Raw genomic sequence first — 26,851 nt, forward strand, 5'->3', positions numbered from 1 at the left:
AGTGAAGATGCAGGTTCTAAGAAGTACATTGTGGATCAATTTCTCGAGTTTCAAATGATAGACTCTAAGATCATATGGTTATTCAAGTGCAAGAGATGCAACTAATTATCATCCACGAGATTCTTTATGAAGCAATGACTATTAGCGAGTCATGTTGCCTCGATCATAGAGCAAATACCTTAGAGATGGAAGGACTTCAAGAATTATCTCAAGCGCAATAAAAATGAGATGATTTTTGAAGACATATTTGTTTGTCTCTAAATTAAAGAGGACAATCGAAGCTCCGACAAGAGGTTACATTTATTTTGGACGAGATATCATGTGTGCTATACATTTCTATCACATTTTTTTTCATTTTATTTTATGAATTTTAAATATGCGACCAATGTAATCTAAATTTAAGGTAAGATAGTTAGTTCACGTACAAAAGAAATTTTGGACGACATCTTATGTGTGTGCCTAAATCTAGGTATTTGGAAGGAATGAAGGCCATGTTTGGTACGTAACTCAAAAAGTGTTTTTCACTTTTTGAGTGAAAAAAATAGGAAAAAAAATGGGAAAGTAGTGTTTGGTTAAAATTTTCGGGAAAAGTTTTAAAAATTTTTGGAATTGTTTTGAAAACAGGGTAAAGGAAATTGAAAACAGGGTAACGGTGTTTTCCGAAATTTTTTTCACTTTTTTTCTCGCATGTAGTCACGGGCCTGTCTGTCCTCTGTCATTTTCGAGCAACAAAAAAAAAAAAAAGAAACGCAGAAGAGAGAGAGAGAGCGAGAGCGAGAGAGCAGATCTGAGGAGGGTTTTTTTAGAGCAGATCTGAGAGAGCGAGAGCGAGAGAGAGAGAGAGAGAGAGAGAGAGAGAGAGTCGCCGGAGAGTTGTCGGTGAGTTTCTTCTCGTTCTTCTTCTCCGTTCGTTCTTTTGAGGTCTCTGCAATTTGGTGAGAAAATCTCTGCTTCTGTATTGTTATTTAGTCAATTTTCTTCGTTTTTCGGCTGCATGTTTTGTAGAAACCAGAAGAATTAAGGATTTTTGTTTTATTGTTGTTTCTTTTTGTTTTCGGGTTTGTTGTAGATATAGTTAGGGTTGCGCGGTTGATGTGGATTCGCCGAGGCTTTCGTAGATCTGTGGAATCGGTGAGTGGATTTTAAATTTTTGTGTTCAGGTTTTCATATTTGTGCTGTATTATTTGAGTAAACTATCTTAGGTATTAGATCTGTTTGGGTTGGGCTGTTTTTTTGTTCTTTTGTTAGTTTGGCTGTGGCTATGATTTTATTTGTGATATGTATGCGTACTAGAATAAGACAAATCGAAATTGAAACCCAAAATTGGAGATTTGTGTCCTTGAATCTGAGAGCTAGGGCTCTGGGTGTTTGTATGAGCTTGACTTTGTGATTGGTTACTGGGAAACTGGAGAAAAGAGAAATCTACAAGTCTTTGGTCGTGGTGTGTTTGAGAATTATAAATAATTTGAGGATTGGCTTATTTTTCGTGAAACATAGTCTGAATTATTCTTTGAAGATTTTTGTTGCAAGTAATCACATGCTTAGGTAGTGAATTTTTTTTTCTTCTTTTGTTATACTATGTTTATATGGTTAAGTTCTGTGAAAAATGGGTGACGGCGCTCATTGGCCGGACGAGGCTTTGGACAAGTTCATTGACCTTTGTCATGAAGAAGTCCAACGCCGCATGGGACCAGCTCAATTTGACAAACGATCTTGGATGAAAATTGAGCTGGAAATGGTCGGTAAGTTTGGTAACGCCTATAAGGTTGATAAATTGAAGCAAAAGTGGCATCGACTTAAAACTAGTACTAAGATCTTCCAAGGACTTACGGAAGCCACTGGTTTTAGATGGGATACGGACACGAATACAGTGACTGCCGATGATGAAATTTGGGATACGTATATACAGGTATGTTGCTTTTTTTTTGTGTATTTAGTTTATATTTGTATTTATTTGTTTTATATTTGTGTATTTAAGAATCAGCCGGTGTGTAATATTGTTTGAAATTGTGTGAATTAGATATAGGTATTTCTTCAATATTTGAGGTATTGCAGAATTATAGGCGTGTTTTATATGAATATATAATATTTATATATAAGGTTGGCTTTGGTAAAATATCAATATTGAGACGTAATGTCTTAAGTAACACACTGATTATTATATGTGTACTTGGTTTTTTTTTTATGATCTTATGCATTGCTAAAAAAAATTGGATAAAAAATCAGAGTTCAATGTAAATTGAATAAAAAAAAAACCTTTATTTTCAGTAGTAATGAGTTAACTGGATATGTTTGTAAATGAGAAAAAAATATGTGATCTTCATATTAGTTAGGGACCTATTTGTTATAATAACATGTTTTATGGAATTTTTTTCATTTTGAATACTTTTATGAAATTTCTAATTAGTTTCTTTTGTGACATTCTTACCTATTTTTCATTATGATCTTGTGTTTCTTACCTATACAGTTTTTCTTTATTCCTGATTGCTTGCTTTTTTCATTCTCTTTTGCTGTCATTCTTTTCCTGATTGCTTGCTTTTAATTATTTGCAGAAATATCCGGATTCAAAAAGGTTCAAGAAAAAGGGATTACCGCACTACGACAAACTAAAGGTTTTATTCGCTGGTAAGTCGGCAACCGGTGCATTAGCGATGGGACCAGGCCAGGTAGCCGCCATCGGCCAGGCTGCAACAAGCGCTCGGGAAAAGAATCTGTGCGTATCGGCTGCGGGAAGTGCGCCTGATGGGGAAGAGGGAGGGGGCTCATCTGATGAAGCCCGGGAGGTCGAGAAACAAACGGAGAAAAAATCTACTGCACGCAAGAGGAAATCCTCGAGTAGCAGTAAAAGCAGGTGGGAAGAGGCAATTGAATCCCAAAATGAAACTGAGCGCTACACAAGTCAGCAGTTGCTTTCTTTTCTGGAAGAGAAAGAAGCACAGAGAACGTCTAGTCAGGCCGACTCGATGACTTCAGACAACGAGCTTCTGAAACTGTGTGGGGCTAAGGTTACAAGTCTTCGAGATTCGCTTTCGCTGAGACAATACAGCGGATTCATGATGGATCTTGTGAATAAGAAGGACTTGCGCGTTCTTTTCATGTCACTCCCGGACGACGCGGTGTTACCGTTTGTGCAAGGCTTAAATTATGATTAAGTTTTATTTGCTTTTCGTTTTATTTGCATTTACTTTTACTTCGGATTGAGTTTTATTTACGTTGAGTTTTATTTCGGATTGAGTTTTTTTTCGGATTGAGTTTTATGTGGAATGTGTTTTATGTGGAATGTGTTATGTGGATTGAGTTTTATTTGGATTGGATTTTATTTTGATTGAGTTTTAGTTGGGTTTTGGGTCGTTTACTTTTCTATTTTTAAGTCGTATTTTCTAGGTTTAGGAACGGGAAAAATAAACAAAAAAATGTGGATTTTCAGTAGTAAAGCACTCATGAAAGCCATTTTGTTGCGTACTTCAGTTTATTTTTTAGGGTCATTATTTCTAATATTTCGTGGGAGATTGTGTTGTGATGATAGCCAGCTAAGGGATTGGCTGACTTAATTATGGAATAGTTTTATTAAAAATCACAAACGATACTTGTCTGAATCTTACTCTTTAAAAGAAAATCATTTGCCAATATTTATGGTCAGAGAGAATTGTAAGTTTGAGTGTTTTATGCTTTTAGTTATATTTGGATGTGAGTTTGGTTATGTGTTCTTTGTTAAGTACTCACCACTTGTAAGTCTACATTAGTAGTCTTGTTTGTACTAATCTTTGTCTTGTTTGGGTAGTCTAAGACCATGGACTCAAGCGGTGACGACATGCGTGTGGTAGACGCCATGCTTCTTCGTCAAAGACGGCGGCATGATCAAACAAGGCGGCGACGAGATGCCGAAGAATCACGGAGAATTGAACGCCAACCCCGGCGAACGACCACGGAAAGTGGAAGTCAGTACGTGTATGCTATGTTAAATAATCCCAACGGAGAGCCCTTGTTTGAGATGTGTCGCATGTACAAGGACCCATTCATAGCAATCGTTGGACTGATTCGGCATTTGCTCCCGCCTGGTCACATATCACTAGAAGAGTCTTTCATGATGTTCATGAAAGTTCTCGCACATTCGGACTGGAATAGAGCCGTTCAAGACCAATTCAATCACTCTGGTGAGACCATCAGCAGACATTTTGGATATGTCCTTGATGCAATAACTCAGTTGGCACCCGACGTCATAAAGCATCCCGGTTATACAACCACACCCCCGGAGATTGCCAACAACCCAAAATATTGGCCATGGTTTAAAGTAAATTTAATGAATTTATTTTATCTCTAACGTAAGTTATATTAATTATCAAACTAAGTTTTGTTCTAATATTTTATAAAGGATTGCATCGGCGCTATTGACGGTACTCATATTGGTGTCATCGTCCCCGCTGCGCAACAACAGAATTATCGAGGACGGAAAGGAATATGTACGACGAATGTCATGGCTGCTTGTACATTTGACATGCGATTTACGTACGTCAATGCCGGATGGGAAGGTTCAGCGTCCGATTCACGAATACTACGTGAGGTATTACTGTCTAACGATCCATATTTTTTAATACCACAAGGAGGACAGTACTACGTAGTGGATAGTGGATATCCTAATGAGCCAGGTTTTTTGGCACCGTATCGCACCGTACGATATCACCTATCCAAGTTCAGACAGGACAGGCAAATGAGTAGATTCCAAGAACTTTTTAATTACAGGCACTCGTCGTTACGCAACGTGATAGAGAGATGTTTTGGCATCGTAAAAGCTCGGTTCCCTATTTTAAAGCATATGTCACGTTATCCGTTAGAAAAACAATTTCGTATAATTATGGCATGCTTTGTATTGCATAATTTAATAAAAATGTACACAAACGACGACCCTTTGTTTACAACATGGAATCAAGATGTTCCTCCGGAGGACATTGAAGGCCAAAGTTCTGAAGGAGTCGGAGGTCAATGTGCGTCAGAAGATGGTGGACCGTCGTACACAAGCGCAACTACACAAGCTCGACGTGCACATTCCCAGTTTAGAGATGTTATTGCTCAAGCTATGTGGGATGATTATGTAGAATGATTTCATATTTATGATGACCAAAAAAAATTTGTATTCAATCTAAACAATAATGTCATATTTATATTTTGTGTAGTTAAATTTATGTTTAAAAAAAAAAATTTGAGTTATAAAATTGTTTCCATGTACCAAACAGTTTTCACTTTTCATTTTTTCAAAAAAAAAGTGAAAAGTGTACCAAACAGTTTTTCCAGTTTTTTCAATTTCTCAAAAACAAAAATGAAAACTGTACCAAACAGCTTTTTGAAAACAACTACAAAACAGTTTTTCAATACAACTACAAAACAGTTTTTCAATACAACTTCCAATTATCATGAAAAAGTTTCGTGCACAGTGACACAGAAGGAACTGAAACTTTCATTTATTTTTAATTCCGAATGCCCAGATTCATTACTATTTCAAAGGTTACATGTAATATATTTCAAAATTCAAAGACAATTATCAACCAATGAAAAAAAAAAAAAAAAAAAAAGTTAAGTGCCAAAAACGTGTAAAGTTGGAAGATCATATATATACAAATACAAATACGTCTTACATTTAATGCACGTACCATTTCAATTATGATGGCATGATAACTATTAACTAACATTAGGACAATCATGGTACAAGATTATTCCATATTAAGATCTCCAATAGAATTCACCGCCAGTATATCATAACTAGTCCTAAGCTCGGATCTTGCTATTTATTGTTTATCTGTTTTTTTTTTATATTTATTTATTGAAGCAATATGCAGATTGATATGTTGCACACGTGGACGCATTGATATAATTAGGTATGGTGGAAAGCGAAATATTTCTTTGCTTCAAAGGCTGATAAACTTGATTGCGAGCATCGCAACAACTTAAATTTCGTAAAGTTACAAAACTCAACAACCACGATACTTCAATCTTTCACGTTTCACTTCTCACTGCAAAGTAAGAATTTTTTAAAAGAGAATAAGAGAAAGATAGTTTCTGTTCTTGAAGTGATATGGCTTGCTTCGAGAGATCATCACCAGCTCTAAAGGAAATCCTACTTAAACTATACCAGTAAGTTTTTCTTTTCTTCCTATATTATTATGCAAACATTATTTTAATTCTCTTTACATATCGACAATTATATAATACACTCTTATCAACTTAGTGAAACAAATAGTCTTTTGATATTTCATTTTTAAAATCTGGACAATACCATCATGGTATTACCATGTTTCTGTGACGACATTGTCTTACACTTGTTATAAATGTGATTCATTAATATATGCTATGAAATAAATTACATTTTCTAGAATGATTGAAGTGGGAAAAAGGAAAATAATGTTTGATAAAATCAGGTCCCACTTCGTTAAGATTTTAATTTTAATTTGCTGCAAGAACATTATTTCTTTTTATTATTTTTGAAACTAAAATAACTAATTTATACATATTTCAGCCATATATTTTAATCTATTTTTATTAGGTAAACTGATGTTAAACTTATTAATCTCCTTCTTTTTCTATAATTAAATGGACTATAAAGTAAAAAGAAAATATTTGTTTTTACAAATTAAGCATCAATTCCGATTGATTTTGCTCTTTTGACCGAAATAAATATGTTAAAATAAAGAGAATTGTAAGTAACTAGACCACTTTAAACATGTGATTTTGGATCTAGCATTTGTTTGACAACTTTTAGGGATATAGCCAAATGATTTATGTGGTAATAATTAAGGCCTGATTTGCCTTTATTTATTAACAAATTCGTCACTTTATCTCTCTTATTTTTTTTCAAATAATTTTTTTTGCATAAAAACTTCAAAAATTCGCAACTTTCTCATACGAACTTGAAATTGAGTGATTTCAGATCATACAAATTCGTGGCGTCGAGATCTTCAAAAATAGACCCATTGTGTTTGATGAAAAATTATCTTTATGTCGATAATTTCAAAAAATTTCAATTATTTCCATATTTAAGGTAGTAACGTGATTTTTCTACATCTATGATACATGATTTTTCATCAAACACAATGGATCTATTTTTGAAGATCGCAGCGTCACGAATCCGTAGGATTTGAAATCACTCAATTTTAAACTGTCCAGTTAATAGATTTTGTGAAGAAAACTAATAAGCATAAGAAGAAAAGAAAATAATTCAGTTAACATTTGAAATTAACCAAAATAACGATTATGGAAACTGGATAACTGAAACTCAATAAGAAAAAGGGCAGGTTAGTAAATAGCCCAAACAACTTACATCCTTTAAAATTTAGGCATATTATTATTTTGGTTTTAAAAAATACCCGATTTAAACAAGCAAAAATTCAATATTCCTATTTTACCCTACAATAGAATACCCAAACCCATTTTTAAAACTCATTTCAATCTTTCAAAAAAATTACCCAATAGAATACAATTTTTCGAGTTTAACATTTTACTCCTCGCAAGCCATAACCTCTCCATATTTATCGCCTAGCTCCTCAATCATCGTCACCGTCGTGTCCCTAAGCTCCGTCGCATTCTGTGGGTTGATCTCCACCAGATTTGTGCATCCGACGGTTATGGCCATAATCTGAGGCAACAATGATAAACTTGGTCCAAAACGAGGTTCTTGGTCCGAAGAGGCCTCATCCACTTCCGGTGCCTTGTTCCTTATTAATTGATATAACTACAAAATATCATATTTATGGTTAATGTTACTAACTATTTATCGATATTAACGGTTAATGTTAGATGTCTACTAGAGATTAACTATATATCTGAGTGGTCATGTTAACAACAAAGTAAATAATATTCAACTTCTGAGTTAACACTTTTAACAATTAATCAGATAATTAATACTATCATTAATTGTTAATGTTGTTGGGATTTCACTGCCGAAATCGCTCTCACGAAATAACAAATGGCGAAGAATAAACACAAGATTTATAGTGGTTCAATCTCAACGTGATATTTGTGGGTTGGGGGTTGAATACACATCTAATGATTTTTCTTAGTTACTTGCTTCTGATGGGACCATACGTCAAACCTCATACACCGACACCCCTCAACCAAATGGTGTTGCCGAAAGAAAACACTGTCACCTTGTTGAAACAGCTCGCTCGCTCTTGTTGTCAGCCGAGGTTCCCAGTATTTTCTGGGGGGGAAGTCATTCATACAGCCGCTCATGTCATTAATAGAATTCCGGCCTCTCACAACTCAGGTTTGTCTCCTTTTGAAAAACTGTTCGGAACCGCACCTGATTATTCCTCCATGCATGTCTTTGGTTCCACTTGCTTTGTACATCGACCTCACGTCGAGCGTACTAAATTGTCTCTAAAGTCTGCCTTGTGTGTTTTTTTGGGTTATGGTATAGGTCAAAAGGGATATCGTTGTTTTGATCCGGTTAGTAAACATTGTATGTATCCCGTCATGTCGTCTTTTTGGAGCACACTCCCTTCTTGTCAGTTCCCGCTAGTTCACATCACATGACTCAGTCAGATCTCATTCACATTGACCCTTTGATGCCGCCACGGACGAGGTTACACCCACAACTCCTGATACTTTGGTTCACGAGACACCTCCGACGCCATCTCATACGACTGCTCAATCATCTCATGGGATCGTGGATCATCTTCCTTTGCGTCAGTCCACCCGTGTTCGTAAGTCCACTAAACTTCCTGATTTTGCATACTCTTCACATTCTGTGTCTTTTGCTTCTTTTCTTGTGTCCCTTCATTCTCTTTCTGAGCCTGTGTCCTATAAAGAGGCTGTACATGATCCCCTTTGGCAGACTTCTATGGCCGAGGAACTCGCTGCTCTACATCAGACTCACGCTTGGGATTTGGTGTCGTTGCCGTCTGGGAAGCGTACCATTGGTTCTCGATGGGTCTATAAGATTAAAAAAAAATCTGATGGATCTGTGGAACGGTACAAGACTCATCTTGTTGCACAAGGTTTTTCACAGAAGTATGGGATGGATTACGAGGAGACTTTTGCACCTGTTGCAAAAATGACGACCATTCGCACTCTGATTGCAGTTGCTTCAAATTATCGGTGGAAAATTTCGCAGATGAATGTCAAGAATGCTTTCTTATATGGTGATCTTCATGAAGAAGTCTATATGACACCTCCTCCGGGTATCGCGCATCAACCCGGCCATGTCTGCAAGCTTCGCAAAGCTCTTTACGGTCTCAAGCAAGCCCCAAGAGCATGGTTTGAGAAGTTCTCCACCGTGATCATCTCTCTTGGTTTTCTACCTAGTCACTACGATTCAGCCTTGTTTGTCAAGCGCACGCCTACAGGTCGTATTATCCTCTCCTTGTATGTTGATGATATGATTATTACTGGTGATGATTATGATGGAATTGAATCGTTGAAGTCCGACTTGGCTCGTTGCTTTGCTATGAAAGACTTGGGTTCGCTACGTTACTTCCTGGGTATAGAGGTTGCCTCTTCCCCAAAAGGCTACCTTCTATCCCAGTCAAAGTATATAGCAGATCTCTTTGACCGTGCACGTCTTACTGACAACAAGACGGCTGACACTCTTCTTGAGAGCAATGCTCGATACTCTCCTTCAGAGGGGTCTCCTCTACCTGATCCTAGCCTATATCGTACGGTGGTAGGCAGCTTGGTCTATCTCACGGTTACTCGTCCAGATATTGCGCACGCCGTCCATGTGGTTAGTCAGTTCGTCACTGCTCCTACTACAGTTCATTGGGCTGCTGTTCTTCGTATCCTCAGGTACCTTCGAGGCACTCAGTTTCAGAGCCTATTGCTTCCTTCTTCATCATCGTTAGAGTTGCGCGCTTACTCGGATGCTGATTGGGCTGGTGATCCTACGGATCGAAAGTCCACCATTGGGTTCTGCATTTTCCTTGGTGATTCACTCATTTCTTGGAAGAGTAAGAAGCAAGATGTTATTTCTCGCTCTTCTACAGAAGCTGAGTATCGTGCCATGGCCTCGACTACTTGTGAGATTGTTTGGTTGCAGTGGTTGCTTGCTGATTTGGGAATTACTCTTCGCCATCCTACGCTATTGTATTGTGATAATCAGAGTGCTATCCAGATTGCCCGCAATTCCGTATTTCATGAGCGCACCAAGCACATTGAGATTGATTGTCATGTAACACGCCATCACTTACAGCTTGGTACGATCACATTACCTTACGTTCCCTCATCTCTTCAGATTGTCGACCTGTTCACGAAGGCTCACTCCACTTCACGTTTCCGTTTCTTATCTGACAAACTCTCGATGCTTATTGTTGTAGCATCGTGAGTTTGCGGGGGGATATTAGCGTATTAGTATTATTATTTTATTATTGTGTAAAGGTATTTTTGTCATCTTTGTAGTTAGGGTTTTTTGGTTGTATGACTATATAAGCCCTACCAGACTATTGTATTATTTATTCCTAAAAAAATTTTGCACTTTTTTCAAAGTTTTTAATTTTTTTTAAATTTACCCCAAATATTTACAAATTAACCCTCCCTCAACTTTTTTTTTGCATATTAACCTCCCTAACTTGAATTCCTGGCTCGTCCCTGACTAGGGCAACAAACATGCCTGAAATACCTTAAATACACTTGATCTAATTCCTGACCAAAACGACATACCACTGTCGTCTGAGTCAGCTGGACGTGGTCTGCTCGGCGATTAATCCCAGCTCGGTGATCGACTTCGGTCTTCAGCATTCCAACTCATCAGCTTAACGCTGGTCTTCAGCTCGTCAGCTCAGCGACCAATTAAGCTCCCCACCTGCAACGCATGTTAAAATTAATAACATGATAAATAATATTAACTTTAATAGTTAATGTTATTAACTGTCTTTCTAAAGTGAAATGTAAAACTTATATGCTCTGCAAAATTGTAAAAAACGAATTTGAAAATATATATCAATAAATAAGGGGTAGAATGAAATGAATAAAGAGAATCTATATCAAATTAAGATAATGAAAAAGAAAAATCACGTTATTGTGAATATCTAGTGAAAATCACTAGGGCAGACAAGCATATGTGCTGTCCAGGTGGACATGCAATTTCCCAGCAGGAATTAATATCAATGAGAATATAAAGATGAACCTGTCTAATTATATGGGACCATAAATACTATTTTGACAATGAAGAAACACCATATTAACTTAAATGTGATGTGTCTTGTCACATCAAAGTCCCAATACTCGTATCACATTTAGTAAGATCGGCATTTAGTTTGAATTTTATATTGACAACTCTTTTTGTTAAATTTATAAATTTTTAATGGTAATTAATGGTTCTGATTTAATAATTTTTTTTTTGGTGTTTTAGTATGCCCTAATAGTGCTTTTTTTATTATTTTTTATAATTTTTTTACACATTATTATTACAGTGCCCAAAAGCCAACGGAGATTGATCATCATTTGTGTGAATTTGGGTCCGTACAATATCACATCCAGGTACTTGGCTATTATAAATTTAATCAAGACGTGGGACATACGCTCTTAAGAAGAGACAAATTCTGAAAATATTTTAGGAATAAACAGATATCAATGTAAAGATTATACCACAAAATTATCCTTTTTACGTGGTACCTATGATAGCATAGTGGTAATTCCACACCACCTCCTGTGTGGAGGTTGTGGGTTCAATCTCCACTGCAGCAAAAAACTGCCTTAAAAAAAAATTATCCTCTTTTACGTAATTCTCCTTCCTTGTCCATATACCACGAGTTTTATTTTCCGATTCCGTCCCATAAAAAACTTGATGAACTTGAACATGAGCGGAATCATCAGGGTTCCTGAAGTTGAGAGTGAACGAAAATAAATAAATTATTTAAATTACTTCAATAAAATTCATAAAAAAATAAAAAAAATACATCAAATTGTATCCTTCATTTAATTAAAGACAAAATATAAAACGACTTGATTTCATATATAAAAAAAAAAAAAAAAAGTATAAAGGGCAAGTTTTGACCTGTGCAGAAATTCTTGGAGATATTATGTAATTTATCCAAAAAACATACTTAATAAATTGCTAAATAAATATTTAAGTTATCCCTAAATAAAAAATTAATTTATGGAACTTTCGGTACCATAAAATAGGGTACCGAAAATTTTCGACGTGGAAAATTGGTTATCAGATTTTTCGATACCATTACTGATTTATTAGGGAGTCCATTTCCTTCAAAATATTGGACGAGACAAAAAAAAAATCTTTTTCTGGATTTCATATTAGGTTCAGCCCACCTTCTAGGCACCTTTTTGAAGAATGCCATTTTTTTAAATATATATGTAGAAACAAAATAAAAATAAATAATATAACAGCTTATGTCTTACATTTTCATAGTTGACAAGTAGACTTGGCCCAAATTTGATTCTCACTATATACCCTTAAGCTCACATAACATATATTTTAACGGATTGTAATAGCTGTGTATGAGTACAAAAACAAAATAATAATTTTTTTTTTTTAAAATCTTTAAGTGTACCTCTAAGTTTATCTATCTAAACTGTTTTTTTTTTTCCTTATACACAACTTGCTTTATAGATTTAAATTAGTCGATGTATATTATTATTATTATTAATTTTTTTTTGGAGTTGTGGTAACTATTTGGGATATTACAAAATTAAGAAAATAAGAAAGTTTGATTCAATCTAAAAACTATAGAAGTGAAGAAAATTTGAAAATTTGGACGTGTTATCAATTCAAGTGAAGAAACAGTTATAAAAAGAAATTTATATAATTTAAGCAGTGACAACATGACGGACGAATGTGAAGAAACCCTAGAAGAATGAGAGATTGAAGTTGACACAAAGTAAATTAAAATTCATATTTTGACTTGTCAAGTGAAAAAATATAGATCATAATTTGAGATATTTATTAGTGGAAAAAGATCTCATTATAATAAATGATACAATATTTCCAAAAGATTATACTTCTAAGCATTTTTTAACTTCTTTCAAAGCGAGAAAATTACTGAATGAGGAAAGACGTAATAAAAGATAATTATTCGAAAGAATCTAACAAAATATTTTAAAAAAAAAAAGAATCTAACAAAATAAATTGTTTTTGTTGTAAATTGTATGGTATGTAAATCTAATATAAATCTATTGGAAACGAAAATTTGACAAACATATTTTTGATAATTATCTGACTATTATATAATATAGTCATGATAGTCATGACACTATCAAAAATATGTTTGGTACGAAGTCTAGTATAAATATATTAGAAATGATGATTTGACAAACATATTTTTTATAGTATCATGATTATCATATATAAAATTTATTGTTTGTGTTTAGAAAATGCCAAATATTACAATTGTGCTTTGGGCCTTAAATTCTTCTAAGCCGGCCCTATGGCTAACTTTACCACGATTTTCAGTACAAAAAGTGATTCGATAATGATTTTTACACACTTCCATTTTGTTGTGTTGGTACACGAACCGCCTATTTTTACCCTAAAATTAACTTCACGTAGGGCTAGCACCTCAGATTTCGTAAAAAAAAAATGACGCAAGTTTGGTAAAGAAAAAGTTATAGAGCGTCAAGATTTTCAAAATTTAGGACTTCTAGTAATAAATAAATAAATGAGTGAAGAACAATTCCCTCAAAATTCCCTAAAAAAAAATGCTAAAAAAAAAAAAAAATGAGTGAAGAACAATTCCCTCAAAATTGCCTTAAAAAAATGCTAAAATCCAAAAAGAATCAAGAGCCATAAAGAAATAAGCTTGGTTTAAGTTTTATAAATTCAAATCTCCTATGTGATTAACTATGATTTTTCAGTCATCAAAATCAGATCCACAAAATACATACTTGTCAATATCGACTCCACTACTTTCCCAAGGAGTTGTGTTACCAAATGGGCTCTCACATTTCACCAAAGAGATTGTAAAAAACATTTGCTGTGACGTTGCGGAGATTGTTGAGCCTCCAAAACAAGGATACCACCTAACTCTAAGCCTCGATTTCTCCAAAATTCCAAACACAAAAGGTTTGGATTGGCTTTTATTACTTAACATTAAAATAAGTTTAAAACTCCGGAAAAAAAAAACGCACCTAAATTTGTTGCTTACAATGCAAGATTTCACTCTGTCTCCAGAATCTGAGAAGTTAATAGCAAAGATGTCTGAATTGCAAGCAGTGATAATGAGTTCACAGCTAAAAGAGATGTTGAAGAATTTCCAAACAGAAGATAGTTATCAGGGAGCTTATAAACCAATCAAACTTGTCTACCACCCAAGAGAACCTTTCTTTGTCATTAAAACGGTAAAAATCATAATTAAGGACTTTTCTATCTTACTCGATTCATATATCTGAGAGTTCGAATGCCTTTATTGACAGCCCCAGAACATCATAACAGTGTTTCCGATGCGATTTAGCGAAGACTCCGATGTAGTTATTGCAACATCTTTCTTTCAGGTTTGAGAAAATTTTATAATTATACTAAAAAAACTAATAACTGAGATCTTGCGTACATTTTTTGTGTGTCATTCCCTTGTCTCTGCGATTAATTTATGACACGTTATCTTTAGTACAAAAAAGTGACAGATGATCCAAATTCGACTTCATTAATGTATTGAGAGTTGATTGTAATTTAATTGGGAAATTCATGCGTTTTTTTTTTGAGGTAGGAATTAATGGACATAGGAAGCTTGGATAAGTGGGCCCGAGCGCCATTGTGTAGCTGGTCTCCGGTTCCTCCTCCGGAACTGCGAGGAGAGCTCTTTCGAGACTTGAGCACAAACGGGGGATTTGTTTCCTTTGGTATCACCGTTTTTTTAAATAACTAAATTCATGGTCAAAGAAAAAGCAATTTAGACATGGTTATCTTATTCATTCAACAAGTAGAGCAAATAGTAACTCTTATAACACATGTTCCACACCTTAAAAATCAACCCCGCAATATTTAAAATTAAAAATTATAATTCCCCCTAATTCATAAATTTTATATGTCTAGCTCCGTGCTTAAATATTTTTTTTAATTTTTTTAATGTGATAGATATATCTCCGCACCATGTGGAAGGTAAACTGCTAGACAAAACAGTGTGGAGTTTATTGAACTTCCACGCCTTTGTAAAACACCACGTAAAGGTAACAAAAATTCAATAATAAACAATTTCGGCCGTGTTTCTGGTCTCTCATTTATTTTTCTGCAAAAAACGAAAAATGATTTGATCTTTGTCCAACAAACAGAGCACAAAAGGCTTCATCCAGAGAAGTATGAGAAAACGCCTGGACGGTCTAGCTCATGTAAGTTTACTGAACTTGTTATTCACAGATTAATTGTAATTCGCGGATATAAGTATTGTTTATTTTCGTTTCGCAACTTGCAGGTTCTTCAGTCACCAAACACGAAAGAGAAAGAAGTGAAAACCATAGGCAGACCTCATGGTATGCAATTTAGTTCCTATTACCTTCCAACAAACCGGTTTCAAGTAGTAATGTTCGATATTTTATTTACTTATTGTTTCTTGGTTTCCTAGCAAAAGCCAACATGTTGAGACAAGGATATGGCGATCTCGGGATGAAGATGAAGAGGCTTCGATTCCGAACTAAAATCCACAGACTCGGCGGGTTTCAATGCCAGTGTTTGAAAAGGACAAGCTTTTCCTCTTCAATGAGATACAATAAATTATAATGGTTTTATTTCTCTCTAAGAATTTGTAGTTAGAGCATGATTATGTCACTAGTCATATCATTCTTCTAAGTCAGTCTATTTGAAATGTCACTTCTATACGTGAACCAAATACAAGAAAACGAAAAGAAGACGAGACAATCTCATTTGCAATATAGTATTCAAAACATACGTCAAAATAGCTTAAAAGTAAATTTTTTATCATCAACGTCAATTGATTGATATTTGATATCAGCTCGTTAGCAGACAAAAATCACTCCTCCTAAACCTTAATAAGTACCAATTCTAAATTCGTACAAAATGAAAGAGGAAAAATAAAAAAGAAATAAAGAAATAAACTTTATGAAGAAATGACATGCATTTTCGTTACTCCATTTGAGGCCCAACACCAAAACAGCATACGACAGCCTCGTCAGAGTCCTCATCCAGCTTGGATTTGGGGTCTGTATTTACGACTCTGCCACAACATTTCAACTCTTAGGTTTCGGAGATGCGATGCCATCGCTAACCAGGACTAGGCCCTATAAAAAGTCAACACGTTCAGGGGGGTGATGGGGACGAAGAGAAAGGTTCGGAGGCTTGGATTGTCGTTTCGAGGGGATAGGTCTATTTTTTATTATTATTAAATAAGTCTTTTATAATATAGAAGCAAATTACGTTATACATTTAAGCAAAGATTATAACTGAGAAAGATAATATAATATTACTGTTAATCGCGTTTTTGGATTAGCATTAAGAACCGTCCGTGGTTCGATCTAGGGCCGGACCCTATGACCGCACGTAGGTTGGGTTTGGTGAAATTCTTCTCTTCTCGTCGTGTTCGTGTTATTCGGATCTTTGGGTCTCCGGGTCCTTGAGTTTCCGGGTCTTTGGATCTTCCGCGGTCTTCGTTGTGTTCTTGAGTCTTTGCTTCTTTGAGTCTTCAACCCTTTGAATCTTCCATGTTCTTCGTGTTTCTCACGTGTTCATCATGTTCTTCGGGTCTTCGAGTGTCCGGGTCTTCGGATCTTCGAGTCTTCGGATCTTTGGATCTTCCACGTTCTTCGTGTTCTTCGTCGGATCTTCGAATCCTTGCACCTTCACCTAACCACAAAGAAAATGTGAATCTAGAGGGACACGGAGGGTTTTCCCTCGGCGCGCGCTCCGACGCTCAACATTAGTCGTGTTGTATTATGTTCTTGGTGAACGATTTGTACTCGTCTCTATGTTTTATAGAGAGAGAAAGTGGTGATGTGATTTTTGTAGAGTTTTTACAAGTTGAGAGAAAACTTACCTTGTGTTGTGAATGAATGAGGTATTTATAGGGACCAAGGAGTTTGGTGAAAAGTACTTGATTAGGTGGTGGAGATGGCCGGGTGGTCTTGGCCGAGTGAAGACGGCCGGGTGGTCTTGGCCGAGTGAAGACGACCGGGTGATCTTGGTCGAGTGAAGACGACCGGGTGATTTTGGCCGAGTGAAGACGACCGGGTGATTTTGGCCGAGTGAAGACGACTGGGTGGTCTTGGCCGGGTAAAGATCTTGGCCGGGTGAAGATGACCGGGTGGTCTTGGCCGGGTGAAGATGACCGGGTGGTCTTGGCCGAGTGAAGACGACCGGGTGATTTTGGCCGAGTGAAGACGACCGGGTGGTCTTGGCCGGGTGAAGATGACCGGGTGGTCTTGGCCGGGTGAAGATGACCGGGTGGTCTTGGCCGGGTGAAGATGACCGGGTGGTCTTGGCCGAGTGAAGACGGCCGGGTGGTCTTTTATTTGGCCGACCGGGTGGTTATTTTTGTGGTTTTGTCTTGAAGATTTGTCAAGAAGTCTAGCTTGAAAACATTCTTTGAGAGTCTTTTGAAAGACATTTCATGAGTGTTGACTCGGAGCTTGGTGCGTGAGTTTCTTGTGGGCTTGTGCCTTGTGTATGGACTTGATGTATTATCTTTTGCTCTTGGGGTGTTATTTATACCATGTGAAAATAACGGCATAACAATTACTAAACCATGAAAGGGCCAGAAACGACCGTGTTTGGATTTGAAAGGCGAAATCCCCAGTGTTTTGAAGTTTTCAAATTGTAAATAACAATTTTCATTACGAATAAAATTGTAAAGTAAATACAGTTAACAGTGTTGTTAATTGTAATGGCTATTTTTGTATTTTGGCAAAACTGTCTCATGATGTTCTCTGGTGTTAGAACACCATGCACTGTGACATCTGCTGTTTGGCAAAAAATCGTATCTAATTCGATTTTGTGGATATCCTGAGCCAGTCTTTATTTGGTTGATTCGTTTTCGATTTTCTCTCCACCGAATCAGAACTTGACGATCACACTGAAAAACCTTAGAAATGCTTCAATTGCTAGGTTTCGACTCTTATAAAATGAAAAGTATATCCTTAGGAGTCTAGTTCGCACTTATAGTTTCTCATGAGAGTTTTCTTAGCATAAACACTTTGCTCTTTGTGTGGTTTTAATTGTCTTGTTCCTTATTATTTTCGCTGTTCGTGCAATTCACAAAGTTGGGTATTGTAATTATGGTATTGTAGGTCACTTACTGTTATAAACATTGATCAACCATTTGGTGAGTGAGTTGAGTGGAAAGTGAGGGAAACTTATATTCAGGGGGAGCCTGAGTTATAATTCACAGGGTAATTTTGAAGTTTAGGAAATCTGAGTTGTCTGCGTGTACTTAATCTATCAGATACTGAAGTTCTCTTTCCACCGGGAGTATTATCCCTCCAGAAGTAGACACAATTGTCCGAACTGGGTTACCAATTCCTTTACAGCTTTAATTGTCTTATTAATCTAATGAATTGTTTGGGTGTGTTTCTTGGTCTTTGACTCTTTATTGTTAGATTGACACTTGTCCGAACTGGGTTACCAATTCCTTTACAGCTTTAATTGTCTTATTAATCTAATGAATTGTTTGGGTGTGTTTCTTGGTCTTTGACTCTTTATTGTTAGATTGACACTTTTAGGGAAGACTGTGATTCGTGCACCTTTGCTCAATGGCTCAAACTATGCCTACTAGAAAGCAAGCATATGTGCTTTCATCAAATTCATTGATCATAAGACTTGGAAAGCCGTCATTAATTGTTGGAGTTCTCCCATGAAGCTTCTCGTGGATAAAGTCACCTTTATTCCTAAGGCTGAGAAAGATTGGGATCCTGTTGAAGACGAAGCTGCTCTTGCTAACTCCAAAGCACTGATGATATCTCAACAAAGTTGATAAGAATGTGTTTAGGCTGATAAACACTTGTGTGAGTGCTAAAGAAACATGGGAAATTACGGAGGCATCCTATCTACAATAGAGTTGTTACTTGTATTGGTTGTTTTTGTATTTTGGCAAAACTGTCTCATGATGTTGTATGAGGTGTTAGAACATCATGTTGTTTTTTTAATTAATATTTATTAGTGGTCTACAGTATTTAGGAAAAATTATTTTAATATAAATACAAATGAAATGTCTGTGAAATTTTATAAAATAAATGAAATAGTTATGAAATTTTTAGAAAAAGTAATTAAGAAATTACTAAATTAAATAAGATATTTACGGATGTTTTCCAAAAATATGGGGGTGGCCTGGGCCTCAAGAATGAGTGTTTGGATGGGTGCCTCGTTCTTGTAATGAAGGAGCTCACTTCTTGTGTAATGAGCTAGAAATCAGATGGACAGTAGTTATATGATGTAAGGGAGATCACGACCCCATGTTCATAACACTTTGAAGGCTGATGGCTAGTAATAAATTTCCATCGTTTTTTTTTTTTTTTTGCACCATTTAAAAAAATAGTTAGATCTTTCTTTCAATTTGGAACAAAATAAGGGAAACCAAAGAGAGCGTGAGATTAGAAAAACAATTAATTGAGTAATTAAACCATCAAAATTTAAAGATTGGCTAAATAATCAATATTTTGTAAATTTCAAATAAATAGTCATTATGCGATGTGACATTGTTTAGATGTTTTTAGCATTTTATTTATACGTTTGGACTGTGGTGGTTATTTACAGTTATTAACGAATGTTTACAACTATAAATGTCTTTTCAGCTTTCTTAATCAAATCCCTTGGTTATTCACTTAAAATTTACTAAAAATTGATTATATGACGAAATATGAGATTACATATGACTATATATCTAGAGAGCCATTGAAAAATAACACATTTATTATAGGACGTCAAATTTTACTAAATTTGGATTCAAAACGCAACTACTTTTCTTTTTCTTGAATTATAATATCTAAGATTAAAATTTTGATGATTAAAATTTCGATAGAAGTTTTTAACAAAAATACGAATATCCGTTGAGAAAGATGACAAAGATGACAGACATTTTATAAAAAAAAAAAAAAATTCAATTAGAGATGTTTAATACACCCCACCCCAGTTCCAATTATACTTTCGAGCAGTGTTTAAAATATCAGCGAAATTCGTTAGAATTCGTCGGCGGCGCTGCCGGAATAAAAACGGTCGGTGAAAGCTAAAATACTGTTTTTTAACTAAATGCTGTTCGAAAGCCAACGAAACGACATTTCATTTTGGCATAAAACGACCGCGCTTTTTCATCTTATTTTATTCACAAAACGCGTAAAATTTCGAGGAAAGTCACCGAAAGTTGAGAGAAAAAAAAAAGAAAAAAAGAAAACCGGAGTTCCAACTGCAGCGTGGGAGACGAGTAAGGGCCTGGCGAAAGTCGGCGAGTATTGGTGAATTCCCTTTCGTTTCGACACGGTGGAGAGCAAAAACAACATTATTTCGGCGACAAACGGCGAATCCCTGATGACGAACGTAAGTATTTGGTTTGTCTTCAACTTCAGCATTTTTTTTTGTTAACAACGGTGCACAGGATGGTAGAAGGACATATGTAAGAGAAGATGGCTGAAGGAGGGAGAAGGAATTTAAAGCCTTAATGGGCCAAAATAAAATAAAGTCCAACTGAATTAAATAAAAAAAGCCACAAGATATTCAAACCAAAAGCCCAAGACATTCATATGGATGCCAAAACGGTTATTTACAAAACTCTTTTTATTTTTATTTTTATTTTAATACATATATAAATTTATAAACAAAATAAAAAAAATTTAAAAATGAAAGATATATAAATAATACATAGATATATTTACATACACTTATCTATAAATATATGTATTGGGTATAAATATATGTGTATTGGATAGACATAAAAAAAAAACATATTTGTGTAATATTTAAACTTATTATTTTTGTATGTTAGATATTTTGTGGCGTGACTTCAAGTGTGGAACATCTATGTTTAATATATATGATTCGTAGTGTTTGAAGTTTCGATTATATTTACAAGTATTTATTTATTAATTTATTCGGCAATATTATTTCCGTCCGATTTTTTATCGGCATGTCAGTTTTTTATGGAAAACAACATTTGAAAATGGCGTAACAGTAACCCTTTTTCATATTTTTTTCGTTCGATTTTTCGTGTGCATATCGATTTTCTATAAATTAGGAGACTCGAAACGGTGTCGAAAACATCATTTAAAACCTTGCTTTCGACAGGTCTGGGAGTTGAAAAATACGTGTTTTATTGCAAAAGGTAAGCAATTTGAAATGAAAATTAATTAAGAGGCTAGGATTGTTTTCTGCCCGTGATCCAAGGGCTGTGATAACCAATAAGTAGACCCCATCCGAGGGAAAGAGCCAATTGGAATTCAGACACAGATCTCCCAGAAAATTGGGACCATAAACCGAACGACATCTATACACGTTGAATGTGTATCGGAACATAAAACCATTTAACATAAAAACGAAAACCCAAAGCCACCAATTTTTGTGGCTCTAAATGCTCTATAAACCAAAGGCCCTCAAACTCACAGCAAAAAGATCATCTTCTAACACCTTCCACACAAAACCTCTACCAAAAACTATTCTCACAGCTTTGTTCCTGGAAATCGCTACTAGAGTATAGTGGGGATTTAAATTATAAGATAATTATTACATTTTTTTTCTTATGGCAACTTCAATTTCAGCAACCGGGTTCAAAGGAGGTTTGAGCTCTTCCTTCCATGGAAGTTGGGGAACTTCATTAGGTGGTGAAGATTATGCCGCGTTGGCGAAATCGACACAAGTTCGAGTGGTTTCGAAGCCGAGTAGATCTTCGCCGATGATGAAGAATGTGAACGAAGGGAAAGGCGTCTTTGCGCCGATCGTTGTTGTGACTCGGGACATCGTTGGCAAGAAAAGGTTCAACCAATTGAGAGGCAAAGCCATTGCTCTTCACTCACAGGTTATTACCATTAGTGCCTTGATAAAAAAAAAAAAAAAAAAAAAAAAAAAAAAAAAAAAAAAAGTAACAAAAATGTACCAAGCGTAAATAACTGTTTACATCTTACTTAGTTTTGAATTTGAGTTTTATTTTTATTTTAGATAATCACTGAGTTTTGCAAATCCATTGGAGCCGATGCGAAACAAAGACAAGGGCTGATTCGATTGGCGAAGAAAAACGGAGAGAGGCTTGGATTCCTTGCTTGAGTCAGAATCGGACAGCCTTTTTTTCGAAAAGAAAAAAGAGATGTTGGAAGAGTTTGAAGAGTTTCATTCACTTTCACATTGTAGATACTTTTGTTCTTCTGGCTTCACAATAGTCAGATTTCCAAATATAAATCTCTCTCCCTCTTCCTCCTATGTGCCTCATGTAGTATTGACTTCATTTAATTTACTATGTACTTTGTTTCTTCAGGTTATATATACAACAAAATCAGAACAAGATTCCGAAGAAATTAGATTAGAATCAGGTTTTTATGAAACCAAAAAACTACAGAAGCTTGTGAGGAAACCTTGACGACATTCTTAAGCAATCTTTCTAAGAACTTAATCCATGGATTTTTGTCAATATATGTACACCTCGAGCTTAAGTGGATACTGCGTTTCAATTTTTTTTTCAATTTTTAGTTTTCAGAAATATCACCTGCCTTAAAATTCGTAATGTGACGAATATATTATTTTGGTATTTTATTAAATTTGACTCTTACAATATTTCGAGAAAAACTAATTTTGTGTCACTTATTTAATATTTTAATTAAGAGAAGAAATAAAGCCGTCCACGAGACCAAATTGAGTTCAGGAATCTCGTCGAACACCTTCCCTGCACTTTCCATATCCTGAAACTCAATGTAAATTGCAAGCAAAGACTTTCTTACAAAAATGTACAACTCTTTGCCTAGCACATGCAATGGCGGAGCCTGAAATTGCACTCAGGTTTTCAAATTTGAAAAAAAAAAATTCAATGAGGACAAATTTAAAAAATCGTATAATTTAGGGCTAAGATATATATAAAATGATGAAAAAAATTAGTGTAAAAATTATAATTTTAAAAAATTCAGGGTAAAATTTGCACATCCTAGTCTTCATGTAGCTTCGCCTCAGAGCGCAAGCCTTCAATTCAACACATACCAAAGCGTGTAATTATCGGAAACCACCGTACCGATTCTTAGCATTACTCAGTATAAGTTCATGGTTTAAACGAGTTGATTGTGGAGCAAGAAAAGCTTTGACCATAGTGTTAAATATGCATGATGTGGGGTTTTGGATATGTCGATAGAGATTCCAAATGTAGGAATGACGTCCTCTTCGTGGGATCTGAGTAAAAGGCTAGAACTCTACTTAGAGCGAATGTGTTGGAGTCGAGACCGACTATGAGGGGCTGCGAGTGAGCTTGTTTCAGGATGTAGTGACAGAGCGCGATTAAAGGTTATACCTGAAAAACCCAAAGGTACATATCATAGTTTTGATATTAAGAAAATGAAAAGAAGAAAAAAAAAATGAGAAAATGTCTTAAAATCGAGTTTATTTTTGTAGTTTTATTTTATTTCAAATATCAATTGAGAGAGAGAGAGAGTGAGAGATTTTTATATCTTAACATTTACTTTTTTCTTTCAAAGTAATATATTACATAGTAAAATTGGGGTTTTCAAAAAGTTATCAAAGTTAAAGTCAAGAAAAATTAAAAATAAGAAATATATGTCACATAATGAATTTTAAAGGATACATCTATTATAACTAGTAAATTAAGGATACAATAACGTTCTTGAAAACCAAATATAACCAAACCCTTAATATATGTAATTTACTCTTTATTTTATTTCTCAAGTTCAATTGCAATTTCCTAGACTTCTAACTATCTATATAGTTGATCATTGATGGACTTGATTACAAAAGCAGAAATTTTACGTCGACTGACATGGGATGAATGCTCATGGCTGATATGGTGATTAGTAACGATTCAAAAATGAGAGAGAGAGAGATCTAAACCAGCAATGATGCGAGAAACATCACAATATCACATTCCAACATCAAATTAAAAGCAATGACAGATTCTAACTCAATTCATACACAAAATAAAAAAAAATCATAATTTCGTGTTCTAACCAAGCTTTTACATACAAAATCCTAAATTTGTGGATTATGAATCAAACAAATTCGAACAAACACCTTGAAATTCGGGAAAACAACATGAAATTCGGAAAGGCAACATGAAATTCAAGCGAACAACCATAGAAAACATAGAAAACATACATTGATGTTGTCGCTCGTTTTCGGACAACTATTTAGGAGCTTCAAGCGATTAGACCCAAGACCGGACCGAGTGGTCTCGCTTTGGCTCGAGCGTGTTGGACTTGGTATTCCAAGTCGTCCCTTAGCTTTCAATGATCCCTGAGTTCGTCCGAACACCTCAAACAAGAGAAAAAACACGTGAGCTACAAATGGAAAACAGAGGGGGTACCTCTGTTTACCTCTCCGACGCTCAACATTAGGAGGATTGAGGTTGAGTATAGAGGGTTTAGTGTTTAGAGGATCGAAGCTTGAGAGAAACGAGTGAAGTATGAGTTAGACAGCGTTTCAGTACTCAATTTCAGATTACCTAATTCGAGGGGTCGAACCTTGTATTTATAGGCGACCAATGGGTGTTTGGGGAACCCCTTGGCCGAGGGAAGACTCTAGGGCCGGCCAATGGCCGAGGCTGGGCCGACCATTGGCCGAGCATGCGCTAGGGCCGGCCATTGGCCGAGCATGCCCTAGGGCCGGCCAATGGACGGGGTTGGCCCTTGGTCCGGCCATTGACCGAGCACGACCGGGCTGACGTTGGTCGGACGGGAGATGGCTGGACGGGCATTGACCGGACGAGAGAAAGCCGGACGGGCATTGGTCGGCCGGGAGAAAGCCGGACGGGCATTAGCTGGACGGGAGACGGCCGGACGGGCATTGGCCTGTCGGGAGGCGTCGTGACGGTTTTGCCCTTGTCGGTCATCGATGGGCCGACAAAAATTGACAAGTTATGGAAGAGAGAGAGAGAGAGAGAGAGAGAGAGAGAGAGAGAGAGAGAGAGAGAGAGAGAGAGAGAGAGAGAGAGAGAGAGAGAGAGATAGAGAGAGAGAGAGAGAGAGAGAGAGAGAGAGAGAGAGGTGGCGAAAGAAGATGGTGGCGAGAATGTGGCGAGAGAGGATGGCGGCGAGGACAAGGCGAGAGGGGATGGTGGCAAGCACATGGCGAAGAGTTTTGGGCGGCTAGATCTTCACAAACTCGGTCGAAAGGGACTCTCTCGGATTTAGGTCAAAGAAAAAACTGAAATAAAAACTGAATTTTGTTTTTTTTTTTTTTTATAGTGGAACCCTATGTAACAACCCGAATTTTTTTTAAAGTCGTTATCCAATCATAAAAACTTGAAACTTATTTTCATACTTGTTAATCATTTTCTTTTTTTTTGAAAAACTAGAGCTGAAAAAAATATTTATTCTCAATTAAATAATTTAACTCTAAAGTATCATAATATAAATAGATACAAAAATATTTCTTCATAACTAGAATAGTTATTTGTCTTCAAGACGTTCTAAATATAAAGAAATATACTTAACACATTTATAATAATAACTTGGCAACGGAAAATATTTTATTTAGCGTAGCGGTATCCATCCCCCACCCTTTACTCTTGTCAACACCGCGATCCCAACTCAAAGTCATTTATCTTGCACTTGTCCAACAATGCGAACGAAGAAAAACACATACAAACATGTGAGCTAAAGCTCAGTGAAGTTCATGTGAAACTCTCAATAAAACATTTTTCTCACATTTTTTGGTCCACTCATACTTCTTCTCTTTCTTGGTTAATGCGGTGAGTGGGGCAGCTATTCTGAAAAATCCTATACGAATCTCCAATAATATCCTACCAACCCGAGGAAATTCTAACCTCCATGACACTTGTTGGTGCGTTCCAGTTTTTCATTACCTCGATTTTAGCAGGATCAACTGCAATACCATCTGTTACATCACATGTCCTAGAAAATGCACTGATTCCAGCCAAAAGTCACACTTCGAGAATTTGGCATACAATTGGTGTCGTTGCAAAGTTTCCAAAGCAATCCTGAGGTGATCTTCATGATCCTTCTGGTCTCTAGAATAAATCAGGATGTCGTCACTGAAGATGATAATGAATTTATCCAGATGTTGATTGAAGATTCTATTCATGAAGTCCATAAAAGCTGCAGGCACATTCGTGAGTTTAAAAGGCATGATTGTGAACTCATAGTGACCATATACCTAGTACGGAAGGCCGTCTTACGTATGTCACTCTCGTTTACCCTGAGTTGATGGTAGCCTGAGCCCAAATCGATCTTGGAGAAGACGTTGGCATCCTTCAGTTGATCGAACAAGTCGTCAATCCTTAGAAGATGATACTTATTCTTGACTGTCACCTTGTTAAGTTCGCGGTAGTCGATGCACATCCTGAAGGTACCATCTTTCTTTTTAACGAACAAAATTGGTGGACCAATAATTCATGTAATTGAGTCTGAAGATCCTTTAACTCGTCGGGTGCCATGCGGTAAGGTGCTTTAGAGATTGGTCCGATACCAGACATTAGTTCAATCTCAAACGAGATGTCTCTTTCTGATTGCCATGAGTAGGTGATCAGAAGATCACTCGACGTCGTCGACAATCGATGATCTCATTGTTGTTACTGTTGGAATTGATCTAGGGTTAAGAAAAGATTTAACGCTTCGAGAAAGCGGTGGAATTTAAAAATTTTCTTTAAAGAAAGTAAAACGTTTTTTTTACTATCCTAGACAAAGAGCAAGTACATGTAAATTAAAACTATAATTGAGCATTATATGTTTACTAACCTTTGAGAAGCTTGAACGTTGAGAAGCCTTACGAAGGTTGAAACGTTCGTCTCCCCTCGCAGCACGTCTCTCTTCTTTCCTCGAG

The 26,851-nt window shown here is 36.0% G+C and overlaps 2 protein-coding genes across 3 annotated transcripts; both read left to right on the forward strand.

Moving 5' to 3' along the window:
- Positions 1-5,974: 5,974 nt before the first annotated feature.
- On the forward strand, positions 5,975-15,801 carry ARPC2B (actin-related protein C2B). 2 transcript variants are annotated; one of them, XM_089616388.1, is made up of 10 exons: positions 5,975-6,126; positions 11,397-11,463; positions 13,795-14,002; positions 14,111-14,277; positions 14,353-14,430; positions 14,643-14,775; positions 15,011-15,102; positions 15,205-15,261; positions 15,345-15,402; positions 15,501-15,801. In XM_089616388.1, the coding sequence occupies exons 1-10, from the start codon at positions 6,068-6,070 to the stop codon at positions 15,647-15,649; spliced, it is 1,068 nt and encodes a 355-aa protein (XP_089472514.1). In that variant the 5' UTR covers positions 5,975-6,067; the 3' UTR covers positions 15,650-15,801. The 2 variants fall into 2 exon arrangements, with proteins under 2 accessions (XP_089472514.1, XP_089472513.1); XM_089616387.1 differs by having other exon boundaries at positions 15,495-15,800.
- A 5,578-nt stretch (positions 15,802-21,379) lies between these two features.
- PGR5 (proton gradient regulation 5) lies at positions 21,380-22,335 on the forward strand. The gene is made up of 2 exons (XM_089616494.1): positions 21,380-21,878; positions 22,019-22,335. The coding sequence occupies exons 1-2, from the start codon at positions 21,603-21,605 to the stop codon at positions 22,121-22,123; spliced, it is 381 nt and encodes a 126-aa protein (XP_089472620.1). The 5' UTR covers positions 21,380-21,602; the 3' UTR covers positions 22,124-22,335.
- The last annotated feature ends 4,516 nt before the right edge of the window (positions 22,336-26,851 follow it).

Source organism: Urtica dioica, chromosome 6, assembly GCF_054948205.1.
Source record: "Urtica dioica subsp. dioica isolate 48M chromosome 6, U.dioica_male_clone48M_v1_H2, whole genome shotgun sequence".
Classification (NCBI taxonomy): Eukaryota; Viridiplantae; Streptophyta; class Magnoliopsida; order Rosales; family Urticaceae; genus Urtica; species Urtica dioica.